General features: G+C 36.8%; 1 protein-coding gene across 2 annotated transcripts in view; it reads left to right on the top strand.

The window, feature by feature from the left end:
* BMPR1A (bone morphogenetic protein receptor type 1A) overlaps window positions 1–14,887 on the top strand; it is a 145,948-nt gene extending 131,061 nt beyond the window's left edge. For both annotated transcript variants that reach the window (XM_067710314.1, XM_067710315.1), the window contains 5 exons: window positions 4,640–4,832; window positions 7,424–7,721; window positions 9,593–9,768; window positions 10,798–10,928; window positions 11,016–14,887. In XM_067710314.1, coding sequence (XP_067566415.1) covers window positions 4,640–4,832; window positions 7,424–7,721; window positions 9,593–9,768; window positions 10,798–10,928; window positions 11,016–11,141 — 924 coding nt within the window. In that variant the 3' untranslated portion in view covers window positions 11,142–14,887. The remainder of the gene's footprint in view (window positions 1–4,639; window positions 4,833–7,423; window positions 7,722–9,592; window positions 9,769–10,797; window positions 10,929–11,015) is intronic.
* The last annotated feature ends 1,798 nt before the right edge of the window (window positions 14,888–16,685 follow it).

The following is a 16,685-nucleotide window of genomic DNA, read 5'->3' as shown; positions in this document are numbered from 1 at the left end:
GATGGTTACAGTAATGCAAGATGAAATTAGTTAAAATAAGAAATATGAAATAAGAAAAATTGAATAAAGTAAGGTAGAGTCACAAGCAAGGTTAAGAGAGAAAATGTGGTCATGAAGTGCTATGTAAGTGTTAACATAAGCTCACAGGTTTGTTTTTTTTTTGTGGTACGCGGGCCTCTCACTGTTGTGGCCTCTCCCGTTGCGGAGCACAGGCTCTGGACGTGCAGGCTCAACAGCCATGGCTCACAGGCCCAGCCGCTACGCGGCATGTGGGATCTTCCCGGACCGGGACACAAACCCGCCTCCCCTGCATTAGGCAGGCGGACTCTCAACCACTGTGCCACCAGGGAAGCCCAGCTCACAGGTTTTTAACAGCCAACTTGAGGAATCAGGTGTAAAATACCTTGCATCTGTAAGGTTAAACTGATTGGTTGGGAGAAGTATAACTATTTCAGATTCTGAAATCAAAAGGAAGTTACTCCCACAGATCATCTTCATAGAGAGGATACTTCCCTCAATATAATACTGTGTTACCAAAACACAATTCATAAAAATGATGTTAAAGCGAGTTGTAAATAATTCTAAGAGAATTACATGTATAGAAATATTCAGACTTAGGGGTCAAGGGGACCCTTATAATAAATACTAGATATCTAGATAGATTTTAAATTCTGTGTTTAGTTGGTTTGTTTAAAGTAAATACATTGGTCTCTAATTATAAAATTCATTGAATCAGGTAATTCTGTAATTGAATTGGAAAGGACAGTGCAGACAACATGATTGTCTACATAGAAAATCTCAAAGATGATAACATAAAGCTACAACAACCAATAAGTGAGTTTATCAAGGTCATTGTACAAAAATCATTGAATTTATGTACACTGGCTATAAACAATTAGGGATTAAAATTTTAAAAGCACTATCATTTAAAATACCATCAAAAACGTGAAATATTTTGGAATAAACTTAAAATTTATGTAAGACCTGTACACTTAAAATCAGAAAACATGGGGCTTCCCTGGTGGCGCAGTGGTTGAGAGTCCGCCTGCCGATGCAGGGGACACAGGTTCATGCCCTGGTCCAGGAAGATCCCACATGCCGCAGAGCGGCTAGGCCTGTGAAGCCATGGCTGCTGAGCCTGCGCGTCCGGAGCCTGTGCTCTGCAACGGGAGAGACCACAACAGTGAGAGGCCCGCATACCGCAAAAAAAAAAAATCAGAAAACATTGCCAAAAGAAATGAACAAAACCCCTAATAAGCGTTAAGGTTTTTAACCTGTTTTTGAATCAGAAGACTCAGTATTAAGATTTCAGTTATCCTAAAACTGATTTATAGTTTCAATTCAATCCAAATCAAAATCAGAGCAAACTTTTGTAGAAATTGATGAGCTTATTCTAACAATTATTTGGAAATGCAGAGGACCTAGTAGAGCCAAAACAATTTTGAAGAAGAAGAATAAAGAGGATTCACTACCTGATTTCTGGGCTTATTGTACAGCTACAGTAGTTAACACTATGTGATCCTGGCATAAGGATAGGTATGTACATCAGTGGAACAGAATACAGTCTAGAGATGGACGCACACATGTGTGATCAGTTGATTTGGATGCCAGAGTAATTCAGTGGGGAAAAGAGTCCATTCAACAAATGGTGCAGGAAAAATTGGGCATCCATTTGCCAAAAGGTGAATCTTGACCCTTATCTCACTCCATATACAAAATTACCTTGAAATGGATAATAGACCTAAATGTAAAAATTAAAGTATAAAACCTTTAAAAGAAAATGTTTTAGAAAATTATTGTGACTTTGAGTAAAGATTTCTTAGGACACAAAAGGCAAGAGTCACTTTAAAAAATGATAAATTGGTCTTTCTTAAAATTTAAAACTTTTCCTATTCAGAAGACACTGTTAAGAAAGTGAAAAAATAAGTCACAGACTGGCAAAGGAGTTCAGATAAAGAATTTGTGTTGCAGAATATATGAAGAATTTTTACAACTCAGGAATGAGACAACCCAATTGTTTAAAAATGGACAAATGATTTGAACAGACACTTGCCCAGAGAAGATGTAAGAATGGCAGATAAACACATGAAAAGATGCTCAGCATCATCAGGGAAATGCAGATTAAACACAGTGAGATACTACACGTTCACTAGTATGACAAAAACTGAGAATATTAAGTGTGGAAAGGAATATAAATCAGGGCTTCCGTGGTGGCACAGTGGTTAAGAATCTGCCTGCCGATGCAGAGGACACGAGTTCGAGCCCTGGTCTGGGAAGATCCCACATGCTTCGGAGCACCTAAGCCCGTGCACTGCAGCTGCTGAGCCTGCGCTCTAGAGCCCGCGAGCCACAACTACCGAGCCTGTGTGCCACAACTACCGAAGGCCGCACACCTAGAGCCTGTGATCCGCAGCAAGAGAAGCCCGCGCACCACAACGAAGAGTAGCCCGCACTCACCGCAACTAGAGAAAAGCCTGCATGCAGCAACAAAGACCCAATGCAGCCATAAATTAATTAATTAATTAATTAAATCAACTGGAAATCTCATATATTGCTGATTGAAATGCAGAATACAGCTACTTTGGGGAACAGGTTGATAGCTGACTAAAACGTTAAGCATATACTTTTTATACAGTGAAGCAGTCCTTCTGCTAATTGTTTACAGAAGGAATATGCAAACATGTCCATGCAAAGACTGACTGTGAATGTTCATAGCAGCTTTGTTCATAATAAATTGTAAACAACCCAGAAGTCCGTCAGTTGGTAAATGGATAAACAAATTGTGGTACATTCATTGAGTAGAATACTGCTTGTCAGTAAAATGGAACAAACTACTGATGCATGCAATAGCAACACAGGTAAATTTCAAAGTATTTTTTTTTTAATTTCAAAGTATTTTATGCTGAATGAAAGAAGCTAGATACAGAGGCTACCTATTGTATGTTTCCATTTATGTCATGTTCAAAACTGTAGGGAAAGAAAAGAGATCAGTCATGCCAGGGACTCAAGGTAGGTGGGGAGGTGATTGACTTTCAAGCGGTAAAGGGAACTTTTCTGGGTTATAGAAATGTTCTGTATCTTAATTGTGATGTTGGTGGTTACATAACTGTATACATTTGTCAAAACACAGTTCTCGAAAAGAGTGCATTTTAGTATATGTAAATTAGACCTCAATAATTCTGGCTTTCTAAAATGAAATCACAAAAGGAATTTGTAATAAGTGATACATAAAGTAAGTCAGTTTAGATGCTCATAAAATCTAGCCCATTTTAACTACATTTCCAACCGGGACCTTAGTGTTGTTTTTTTAATTTAGAATGGCTGCTAATGCTTCTGAAAATGAAAGGTAGCAATTTACCTGCCTGTTTCATCCAACAAATATTAATGAAAGCAGTATTGTACTTCAAGTATTGTCCTAAATAAGTATCTGTATTCTGTGAGTAGTGGGGGATGGAATTCAAACAAATATGTATATAAATAATAATAAAATTGTAATTGTGGTAAGTGCAGCAACTGAGAAATACGTATGCTATGAAGGTGTTTAAGAGAAACAACACTCTTAAGTAAAGGGAACTGCACATGCAAAAAGATTGAGACAGGAATGAGCTTGAGTGAATTCTAAAAACTGAAACAAGGTAAATAAGAGGGAATTAGAGTCAATGATCAGGCAGGAGAGTTAGGCAGGGACCAGATCATGTAGGGTCTTACAGACTGAGTTGAGTATTTTTAACTGTCATTTAGATTTTGCTACATGATAAACCATCCCAAAGCTTAGTGGCTTGAAACAACAAACATTTGTTATTTTTCATGATTCTGTGGGTCTTCTGGGCAGTTCTTTTTCTGAATTTGCTCAGCTAGAGCCAAATGGTATAGTTTATGTACATGGCCAACAGTTGGTATGGTTTTGCTCATTTTGGTCACAGGGTGCCCTAGAATGGCAAGAAAGGGCAAGCCCCGGTGCACAAAGACTTTTCACTTGTTTTACAATTGCTATTGTTCTTTTGCCCAAAGCAAGACATGTAGCCAAGCCCAGAGTCTGGAGGAGACTACCCAAGGGTGTGTGTACTGGGAGGGGAATTATATAGTCCATTTTTGCAAACAGTCTGCCACATTGACTAACCTGTTATTTTGTGATTTTAGAATATATTGTACATTGTTTCATCTCCTTTTGAATTACAGTACAGTCCTCCCTCAGGATAGACCTCAGAGGTTGGTTCCAGGACCCCTTGTAGATACAAAAACGTACAGATGCTCAGGTCCCTTACAGTCGGCCTTCCACATCCAAGGATGCGGAACAGATATGCGGAACAGATATGACTGTATATATGTTAATCTTCGAGTTGGTTGGTTGTATATACCATCCTTTTTTTTTTTGCGGTACGCAGGCCTCTCACTGTTGTGGCCTCTCCCGTTGCGGAGCGCAGGCTCAGCGGCCATGGCTCACGGGCCCAGCCGCCCCGCGGCATGTGGGATCTTCCCAGACCAGGGCACGAACCCGTGTCCCCTGCATCAGCAGGCAGGCTCTTAACAACCACTGCGCTACCAGGGAAGCCCCACACCATCCTTTCTGATGGGATGGCCTATTAAACCACTTTTTCAATCTTAATATGTTCTTCTCATTTTACTTTTTACTATGAAGGTTCAGCGAACTATTGCCAAACAGATTCAGATGGTTCGGCAAGTTGGTAAAGGCCGATATGGAGAAGTGTGGATGGGTAAATGGCGTGGTGAGAAAGTGGCAGTCAAAGTGTTTTTTACCACTGAAGAAGCTAGCTGGTTTCGAGAAACGGAAATCTATCAAACCGTGCTAATGCGCCATGAAAACATACTCGGTGAGTACACGTTTGATTTTAGTCAGTTCCATATTCTTCAAGGTTAGTGGGATGCCGGTGGAAGCCTGGCACATGGGCTTTGAAAACATATGTGAGTTCAGCTGTGTGCATTTGGCTAAAGGAAATCTAGTGGAATATATAGTTTAAATACAACCCAGTCCTGAATGGCAACCAACCACTTTCCAGACAAGGCTCAGAGATATTTTGGGGTTGGGTTCCAGACCACTGCAATAAAGCACGTCCCACAAATATTTTGGTTTCCAAGTGCATATAAAAGTTATGTTTATGCTGTACTATATTAAGTGTGCAGTAGCATTATGTCTAGTAAACAATGTACATACCTTAATTTAAAAATACTTTACTGGGCTTCCCTGGTGGCGCAGTGGTTGAGAGTCTGCCTACCGACGCAGGGGACACGGGTTCGTGCCCCGGTCCGGGAAGATCCCACATGCCGCGGAGCGGCTAGGCCCGTGAGCCATGGCCGCTGAGCCTGCGCGTCCGGAGCCTGTGCTCCGCAACAGGAGAGGCCACAGCGGTGAGAGGCCCGCGTACTGCAAAAAAAAAAACAACCAAAAAAAAAAAAAAAAAAATACTTTACTGCTAAAAAATGCCAAACAATTACAATAGTAACTTCAAAGACCACTGATCACAGATCACCATAACAAATATAATAATAATGAAAAAGTTTGAAGGTTTGTGAGAATTACCAAAATGTGGCACGTGAAGTGAGCAAATGCTGTTTGAAAAACGGCTCCTATAGACTTGTGGCAGGAGTTGCCACAGACTTTCAATTTGTTAAAAACCCAGTATCTGTGAAGCTCGGTTAAACAAGGTATGTCTATATTTACTACCCAGCTGAGCAGAAACAGCAGTGAGTTTCAAAGTGGAAGTAATATAGTTTATTGGACTTAGTCATATAGTAACAAAAAACAAGTCTTTTAAAGGTAATTTAAGCAATTTTCTAGGGTAACTTGAACTGTATGTACCTTTGCCTGTTGCAGATTAAATCACCCCCCTCCCTCATAGGATGTAGCTTCATTTATTATGTTCTATGCTTAGTAGGTCTCTCTCCTCACCCCCATTCACACAGTAGCAAAATAACCTAGGTGTGATCTGATCAGTAGGGTGCATAAACTCATCTACCTTCCCTGACTTTCTATTCAGGTACTATTTCCTTGCCCTTTAATTTAGAGAGTGCATAACATGTTGCTAAGAGTATAGTTTCCTATACTAATTATATTCGTTTCCTAGGACTGTCCGTAACAGAGTACCACAAACTAGGTGGCTTAAAACAACAGAAACTTAATTCTCTCAGAGTTATGGAGGCCAGAAGTTTAAAATCAAGGTGTTGACAGGGCCATGCTCTCTGAAGGCTTTAGGGGAGGACCCTTCCTTGCCTCTTCCAGATTCTGGTGATTGCCAGCTATCTTCGGCATTCCTTGGCTTGGGAGACCACACTCCTATCTCTGTCTTTGTTGGCACATGGCCTTCTTCCTGTGTGTCTGTATCCATATTTCCCTCTTCCTATAAGGATACCAGTCATTGATTTAGGGCCCACTCTAACCTAGTATCACCTCATCTGAACTTGATTATATCTACAAAGACCTTGTTTCCAAATAAGGTCACATTTATAGGTACCAGGTGGACATGAATGCGGGGGGGGGGGGGAACATTATTCAACTCAGCACTCACCTTTTTCTGAAGAGAGGGAGAAGAGAAAGAAAGAAAGAAGGCCAGTATTGTGAACTTGCTTGTCAGTGAGCCAGGCTGAAAAGGAAAATGTGATAAGGCATTGATGGGCAAGTGGGAGTTGGCTTAGTTAGGAGCGAACTCTTAGTTGAACATATTTAACTTTATTATTTTTATTTTATTTTATTTATTTTTGGCTGTGTTGGGTCTTTGTTGCTGCACGCGGACTTTCTCTAGTTGCGGCGAGCGGGGGCTACTCTTCATTGCAGTGTGCGGGCTTCTCATTGCAGTGGCTTCTCTTGTTACAGAGCACGGGCTCTAGGCACGCGGGCTTCAGTACTTGTGGCGCATGGGCTTCAGTAGTTGTGGCTCTCCGGCTCTAGAGCACGGGCTCAGTAGTTATGGTGCACGGGCTTAGATGCTCCGAGGCATGTGGGATCTTCCCGGACCAGGGATCGAACCCATGCCCCTTGAATTGGCAGGCAGATTCTTAACCAGTGCACCACCAGGGAAGCACTAACTTTATTATTTTAATGGGTCCACTTTTCATTTTGAAATGAAGAGCCTTTTCCACATTCCTTCTTTATAGTTCTTCATCCTTACAGAATCATGTAGATTAATAGCATTTCCCTAGGTTATTATATATATGATCTTTTTCTTAGTCATATTATCATTTTTATGATTATTAAGATTACTTGAAATTAATTACAAAATTATAGACTTTTATATGTAAATGACAGAAATAAAAGTTTTGGTAATATATTCAAGAGATTTTGTCAGACAAGTTAAATTTTTATTACCTGTAGATTATATCTAAGTTATTCTCAGTATCCTAAATGAGCATTCATTATTCTTCCTAGCTACATCTGATAACTAACCTTTTAAATTCATTAATTGAACAGGTTTTATAGCAGCAGATATTAAAGGTACAGGTTCCTGGACTCAGCTCTATTTGATTACCGATTACCATGAAAACGGATCTCTCTATGATTTCCTGAAATGTGCTACACTAGACACCAGAGCCCTGCTTAAGTTGGCTTATTCAGCTGCCTGTGGTCTGTGCCATCTCCACACAGAAATTTATGGCACTCAAGGAAAGCCTGCAATTGCTCATCGCGACCTAAAGAGCAAAAACATCCTCATCAAGAAAAATGGAAGTTGCTGTATTGCTGACCTGGGCCTTGCTGTTAAATTCAACAGGTGAGTGGTTCTTTACCTATTGTTTTGAAATTATTGTTATCTCCTAAAGATATTTACCTGTTTGTATTTGTATTCAGGACAGTGGATTTCCAAACATGTATTTGTGCTTATATAATTATATAAATTGGGTTGGGGGGGGTTTGTCTTCGTGGGTTTTTTTTTGTTTTGTTTTGTTTTTTTTGCAGTACGCGGGCCTCTCACTGTTGTGGCCTCTCCCGTTGCGGAGCACAGGCTCCGGACGCGCAGGCTCAGCGGCCATGGGTCACGGGCCCAGCCGCTCCGTGGCATGTGGGATCCTCCCAGACCGGGGCACGAACCCGTGTCCCCTGCACCGGCAGGCGGACTTCCAACCACTGTGCCACCAGGGAAGCCCTGTCTTCGTGTTTTGTTGTCGTTGTGTTTTCTGTTTTTAACAAAAATTACATCCTATTCTACATAATTCTTGATTTCCTACTTTTTATTGTCTTAGACATCCTTCCGTTTCAGTATATATAGATCTACTTCATTCTTTTTAACAGTGTTAAGGAAAGTTTTCCGTTTTATAGATGTACTATAATTTATTTCATCTGTGACTCAACTGATGAGCATTAAAGTTACCTCCAGTTTATCTCTATTATTTTATAAATGCTTTAATGAATATTGTATTTTATCCATATATAATATCCTTGAATACTTGTACAAGTATTTCTTCATGATGGATTGCTAGAGAAGGGGCTAAACAGAGAGTATGTACATATTAAGTTATTAATAGTATGTTATTAATTAATTATCTAGGTTATCCCTTTAGAAAGCGTGCATCAGTTTACACTCCCATAAACAAGATATAAGTATGCCATTTCTTCATCACTACTTGATATTGTCAATATTTTTAAACAATGAGAATATCAGATTTTTAGAAAACCATTTAAATTGTTTTAATGTTATAATTCTGGAATACAGCAGCCATTTCACATTTCAAAACTCATTTCAGGCCATAAAATAGAAGTACTAGTCCATAATAAAGCAAACATTAAAAATTTTTAATCTTCTTCCATCATTTTTACAGTATTCTAATCCTGTTGTTTTTAATCAGTGGAGTGTTTATTGGCTCAAATATTCATCAGATGCTAATTTAAGAAAATATAAAATACATTATATTAATCTCTGCCTCAGAGTAGTTTTCAGAACCTAATAGATCTGGAAACCTAAAAACAAACCATTCATGTCTTCTAACTCTAAAATTTACTCCAAAAATTGAAAAAAACAATAAACATCATTTCAATATGATTATGTAAACATTACTCACAGTAGAACTAAGTTGGTTGGATCCATAAAGAAAAAAAATGTAATCCTAAATCACAAAGGATCACATGAGAATGATAAAAGCAAATGATTCCTCTCAATTAATTTTCACATTCACTTGTTCTGGGATATAATTATGTACCACTTTTTTTATATTCAGTATTGTTCTCTTTCTTAGAGAGGCACAAAACTTGTTTGGTGACAAAACTTGACCTGAACTGATGTGAGGTATTTACTGTCTTTATTTATCCAGCTTAGTATGAACATTCATACTTAGTTTTTCACTGTGTACTTACTAATGATTTTGATTGAGTACTGCTGCAGACCCTGCTGGAGATTTATATAATATATAGTATATATTTAAAGGGTATATTACTTTTTTAAATCTGAAAGATGCTGAATTTCAAAATACATCTGACCCCAAGGATTTCTGTTAAGGGGATGTAGACATATTAGATAGATAGATAGATCTTTATTTTGTTATATATATACAGAGAGAGACCCTGACTTTTACAATATGAGACAAAAATAGATGAGAAACGATTTTGTTCTTGGCCCTCAACCTGGACGTTGTCTGTCTTCTGTTTCAGTGATACAAATGAAGTTGATGTACCTTTGAATACTAGGGTGGGTACCAAACGCTACATGGCTCCAGAAGTGCTAGATGAAAGCCTGAATAAAAACCATTTCCAGCCCTACATAATGGCTGACATCTATAGCTTTGGCCTGATTATTTGGGAAATGGCTCGTCGTTGTATCACAGGAGGTAGGAGTTTAGGTAGCATGTTTCTGGTTATGTTTGTATACTCATCATTCAAAAAATATCAGCTCCAGTTGTATAATTTAGATGTCGTGTGTGTCAGGGATCCCCAAGATCAACCCCTCCCCGGTTCTGTGATTTCATTAGGACTCCCAGGACTCAGCATATAGTTGTCTTCACAGCTAAAATTTGTTACACTGAAAGGCTACACATCAAAATTAGCAAAGGGGAAAAGGTGCATGGGGCAGAAAGTTTAGAGGAAATCAGGTACAAGCTTCCAAAAGTCTTTTCCCAGTGGAGTCGCTCGGGATTTGCTTAAGTTACTCCAGCAATGAATTGTGATAATGTGTAAAATATTGTCATCCAGGGAAGTTCATTAGAGATTTAGTACCCAAAGATTTTTTTGGAGGCTGGTCCCGTGGGCATCCTCTGTCTAGTATGTATCAAAATTCCAAACTTCTAGAAAGAAAGCCAGGTGTCCAGCATAAACCATATTGTTGGCACAAACAGTCTAGGCACAGTGACTCACCTTTTCATTAGTTTTATATGAGTGTAGGGAGCTGTTTACCAGGCAGGTTCTCAGACACCAGTCAAGTGCCAGTCTTGCAAGCAGGCCTTTTAAGAATAGCAGTTTCAGGTCTGCTTTATTAACTCTTTTCTGCATATATGTTGTCTTTCTACTGCAGAAAAAAAAATAATTAAAAAAATTAAAACCTCATTCATTAGTAGAAACAATTGTGTACATAAATAATTAGACTGAAAATTTAGGGTAAGTGAGTGGTTCACCTTGCTTATTTTAAGGGATATTGGTATGTCCAATATGGACAGCTATGGTGGGGGTAGAGAAGATAATTAGACATTAAAAAAAAGAGAACATACATTTACTATTAAAAGTGAATCATCCACTCTGTAGTCTTTTCTTCTTTGTGGAGGGATTTGTTTCAGTTCCATAGTTCAGTAGAAGGTACTGAATGGATTGATGTATTTTGTCCAGCCACCATTTTTGTGCCCACTATACCTTCTAACTCACTACAGGAATTGTAGAAGAGTACCAATTGCCATATTATAACATGGTACCCAATGATCCATCATATGAAGATATGCGTGAGGTTGTGTGTGTCAAACGTTTGCGGCCAATTGTGTCTAATCGATGGAACAGTGATGAAGTAAGTGGAATTCAGTCCCCTTAGGAAGTGATTGCTGAGTGTTGCCAACGATATTTACCTACTCACTACATTCTCTTTACTTTTCAGTGTCTACGAGCAGTTTTGAAGCTAATGTCAGAATGCTGGGCTCACAATCCAGCCTCCAGACTTACAGCTCTGAGAATCAAGAAGACACTTGCCAAGATGGTTGAATCTCAAGATGTAAAGATTTGACAGACAAATAATCATGAGGAGAAATTCTAGACTGCAAGAACTGTTTTCACCCAAGGAACGGGTGGAATTAGAATAGAATAAGGATGTTAACTTGGTTCTCAGACTCTTTCCTCACTACACCTTCACAGGCTGCTAATATTAAACCTTTCAGTACTCTGTAGAATACAAGCTGGGAACTTCTAAACACTTCGTTCTTTATATATGGACAGCTTTATTATAAATGTGGTTTTTGATGCCTTTTTTTTATTGGGTTTTTATGAACTGCATCAAGACTTCAATCCTGATTAATGTCTCCAGTCAAACTCTGGGTACTGAATTACCTGTTCATAAAATGGTGCTTTCTGTGAAAGCCTTAAGAAGATAAATGAATTCAGCAGAGATGGAGAAATGTACACTTTTACCTTCTACCTGAGAAAATTTAATCTATTTGTATTCTACCTTTGTAAACAGCCTATGGATCATGATCTGTTTGGGATACTGCTTAGTTTATGATAGTTTGTCATGCCTTGATAATGGTGTGTGTGTGTCTGTGTACATACATGCATACCAGAATTCCTCTGCTGCCATTTGAATTAGAAGAAAATAATTTATGAATGCACAGGAAGATATTGGTGGCTGTTGGTTTTGTGCTTTAAAAATGCATTATCTGACCAAGATTTGCCAATCACATAAAAGCCATTTACCTTGCAAGTGAGCTAGCTTCTCCACCAACTTTATTTTTTAACATTAAAGTTGATATAAAGGCCAAAAGGAGTTTAAAGTGTATGTAAATTTGGACTGTTCTCCTCCCACCACAAACTTTTTTTTTTTTTTGGTAATTATTATTTTTGTCATGAAAAGCATCCTATCCAAAGTTGGAACTTCCAATGCCATGAACCTTCTAAAGAAAACACTTCTTATTGAAGTGAGTACTAATTACTGCATTTGATAGCAATTTAAGTGCCTATAACCATGTTCTGTATTCTTTATTCTCAGTAACTTTTAAAAGGGAAGTTATTTATATTTTGCATGTAATATGCTTTACTTGCAAAACACCTGCTCCTTTACAACCATATTTTATATGTGTACATACATTCATCCTATAGAAACCAGCTCATGTGTACCTCATATCCCATCCTTAAGGGAAAAAAAATTAAAAGATCTTCAGAAAAAAAAGTTGTAAAGTAGAAGAACTACATGTAAATTTTCAGAATTAATTCAAAGTAGTATATCAAGTCTAGGACTTTGTTTAAATATCAAGAACTAACCATAGGTATAGCCTTTCATTAAGATGCCATCATCTCAGTTCTCCTTTATGAAAGGATCCCCCAATTAGAAATTTCTGTCACAGAGTTAATACACATTTGTCAACAACTGTTTTAGACATTTAAATCATTTGAGATTTTTGGTTTTATGATTTCTGTTCCGTAAGTTTGTGAAGACAGTGAAGAATCAGGCAAAAAGTTCAATATCTAGTCAGTACCTATATCTATACCATATAGCTGTTATTCAATAAAATGCTACATATTTATGGATGCCTTGTTTCCCCAAGGAGTAATTCTGATCTACTTAAACTAACTATACTTCTGTAACGCCTTTTAAATATTAATATCTTATTCTGAACAAACAACTCATGGGTGCATAAAGTGAGACAGTTTTCTTGAATATAGCATAAAATAAATGTGATTATATCGCAACGTAGTTAAAAAATCTTTAAAGGGGAGGAATCAGAGCATGTATCCATCCATTGCCAAAAATGCGACTGACATTTAAGGATGAAATGCTTACATATTTGTCTATACATCAATCACAAATTTGAGACTTGCTTTAACAGTTTTGACCAAGTTTAATAATTTTCATCTTACATAACTAAAGCTTGAAGTGTTTATCAAGATAAGTAAATTTATATATTGATATATATAGTACCCAGTAACTTCCTGTTTGAGAATGTTTTCCCCATCTCTGTACTGAGAAGTACAGGTATTTTTATCTAAATTTCCAAGTGATTTAAGAATACTTATGAGCTCTACTTAGTGTAAGGTTAACCTTGATTTATTTTTTATTTGATAAACTGTAAATCTTGAAAATAATTTGTCATCTTAATAAAAAAATGTAAGGAAAGGCAAACTCTATTCTTAGAAATGTTAAAATAGTATGTGGAAGCAGACAATTGCAGATAATATGTAAGTACAAGAGCATTATAATGATTTTTTAATTAAATTGGTCTATTAAAAGTGATACCAAGAAACTTGTTCAATAAAAATATTTTCTAATATTACATGTTCTTTACAAAGCAAATGATTCCATTTTTGAAATCCTAAAGTCAAAAAAAAGTTGCATGAAATCTATTTTTTCTCTCCTTTTATTCTTACTCTTAAATTTCTAAGTTCATATTTAAATATTTAAAGAGTAAAAGAGGAAGTATTACATAGTACCATAAATAATAATTTGTAAAACCCTGGAAGCCATTATTTGGTCCAGCTTACAACTTGGCATCTTAAAAATGTGTAGCTTCTGTCTGTCATCCCTTTAAATAATTAAAACATCAAAACAAACAAAAAACCAAAACTACCTGAATATAACAAGTTAATCCTCCCTCAAAGAAAATTCTCCTTATGAGTTCTCTTTATACTGGTAAATATCAATATCTTTAGAATTAAGGGCATGCATGCTAGGAATTGGCTTCAGTGTGTCTAGTCTAAACTTTCCCTGTGCTTTCTTATTGGACAAGTTTCTGAAGCATAAAATTCAAATCTGGTTTCTCTGGAAATGTTTTCACAAAAGATATTTCAATCAACATTTTGTGTTGCCTTTCCAATTTCAGGAGTGTTTTTGAGCTTAGAAAGTGACCTATAGTTTTTGAAAATTATGTTTTCCTAGAATGTGCCAGATTTTTTATTTATTCGCTCTATTCAGTACCTTTTTTTCCCCAGATGCTTTGCTTCTGTTTAGAACAAAAATGCAATACAATGTTTAAAGAATCAATACATCTCTAAGTTGGCCCAAGATCAAATTTGATATTGAATAATTTATTCCAGGCAAGATTTTATAAATTAAATTATTTATTTTTCTTTTCATACACGTTTTGAAATGTTTCTAAATATCTAAAATAATTTCAACAGCAGAAATACGAATTGATTTTTTTTAAAAAAGATTGTTGCAGCTCTTGTACTGTTTAAAAGTGGTAATATTTATTATTTGCTTGGGTCAGATGTTAAAATAGCAGTGTAGCAGTTCATCTTCTTGCCTCAGTGCTATTATGAGAGTCACAGTGAAAACTGCAGAGAGCTGATACATTCATAAAGAGCAGATTAAATCTAGGGCAGCATCACATGAAGCTATGTGTAATCATCCTATAAGGAAGGTATGTGAATACTGCTTTTGCCAAGGATTAAATATATTGTAATTTTACCTTGTGCTCTGTACTATGCTTTCAATGGAATTATTTAAGCCCTTTTAGTGACTGTTGTCTTTGCCCATTTAAAAACTAAAATGTAGTATATATTGTATAAAATGAACGTATCATTATAGCTTAATTAGGAAAGTTGTACATATACGCTGAAAGAAGGTTAAAAACAAGCAGTTTTATTATGCATTTGTAAAACACCAAAAATATAGATTCATCTTTGATATGTAACACACTAAATGTATTTTGTACAGCATCTGGTTTAAAAGGTGCCTTATTAAGTTTACCATTAATTGCTTTGTTCTATATATAGATTACATCCAGTGTATCATTTTTAAGTAAATAACCTTATTTTAGTATACTTTAGTGATGTGTTTTGTGATACTCTGCTTGGACTGTATTGTGTATCAGAAGTCACCTATCCAGTGAAATTTTATAACAAATAAGTTAGTGTACATACAGATGTCCCTGAGATGTGCATTTCAGCCACCAGAAACCCAGTGTGGACACAGGGCGGGTAAGTGGCCACACACTCTTTCCTTTGTGTAGATAGAGAAGGTATAATAGTTATATAAGCCTATTATAGCCAAGGGTTATTTTCCTTTAAAAAAAAAAAAGAACAAAACATTTTTTCTAATTCTAAAAATATGTACTCATTGCAGAAATTTTGGAAAACATAGGAAAGAATAAAGAAGCAAATGAAATCATTCAAAATCCTATTGCCAGATAGTACAACTATTTACAGTTGAATGTTTCTTTTTGATCTTTTTTGCTGCTGCATATTTTTTTAAATGTTAAGATAGAACATGTCATTATATATCCATTGAAAACATTTTTTTAAAAATTGACTACATAGCATTCCACTAAGTAGATGGAACAATTTATTTTTATAATTCCCTGTTGAATATTTGGGTTATTTTCATTGTTTGGGAAAATATAACCAATATATTGAACATCCTTGTACATAAATCTTCATATATTTATTTTCTTAGATTACACTCCTAAAAATGGAACCAGTGGATATGAACTTTTTAAAGATTCTTTAAGATGAAAAAAAAAAAATCTGAGATTCTTTAAATATTGCAGTCTTGCTGCCAAGAAGGGTTTCTCATTTACACTCCTAAGAGCAGTGTAAGAGAGTGCTCATCTCACTACCTGGCCAGGTAATTTCTTCGAAGTTTTTTCTCTTTCTGCTAATAGAGTGCCTGATTTCTTGCCTGTAACTAGCTTCTTTTAGTTTAGAGTAGTGTAATCCATTTATCTGGCCTTATGGTGTTCCTGCTGCAACAAATGCTGTTTTAAAAGCTTAAACTTCATCGAAGTAAAGGTAGCTTTACTTCTGTTCTGTAGCAATATCGTTCTCACCACCTGTCAGAGCTGTTTTCAGTTGTGTGTAAATTCACTCCGTGTGCCTTGTGATGCCTTTTTGTAGTCATTTGAACATGTTAAATCCTTATAAAAGATTTGTTACTAGTTGATGTCTCCCCACCCCCACCCCACCCCACCCCGCTAAAAAAAAAGTTTGGAGATAGCCTATTATAGATTCCTTACTGGAATCCGCATTTAGTGTCACTGTAAGACAGTTTCTTGAAACAATAGCATGTACTCTTGTGCAGCTTGATAAAGAAGACTCAGGGATTTCTTGGGCCTATCAAATACTTCCTAGCTTTTTTTCCATCTATAAAAAGCTGACTCAAAAACTGGGTAAATATATTAATTCTTCCTTCTCAGCATAATGTTACTCTCCCTGTTTAGTTGGAAGAGTGACTATTTCCAAGGTTTCTTTAACATCATTAGTAGCATTAATAGAGTAGACATTAAGAAATGAGATACTGTTCTTCCAGAATAGTCTAATCCTTGTAGGTAATTTTAAGCAGCTGCTAATTCAGTCATTAAGTCTTCATTCTCTTGGAGAAATATTTATCTGTTGCTAATGCATGGACCATTTCTTGCACTTCATACTTCAGTTGGATGCATATTCCTAAGAAAGCCTGGCTTCAGCCCTGGAGCAGTATAGCCTAAGTGGACACAGTCCACTGCAGGTGACTGGCCAGGAGTGTAGGCAGAGGCCACCTAATGGCAGTGGCACTGTTCTAGTCATGGGGAGTTAAACACTGTGAGCTCAGGGTGAGAGCAAATGGGCAAGTCACCCTGAAGCT

The sequence above is a fragment of the Pseudorca crassidens genome, chromosome 16 (assembly GCF_039906515.1).
Source record: "Pseudorca crassidens isolate mPseCra1 chromosome 16, mPseCra1.hap1, whole genome shotgun sequence".
Lineage (NCBI taxonomy): Eukaryota > Metazoa > Chordata > Mammalia > Artiodactyla > Delphinidae > Pseudorca > Pseudorca crassidens.
The sequence above is the reverse complement of the archived record's forward strand: the minus strand, read 5'-3'. Positions and strand labels throughout refer to the sequence as shown.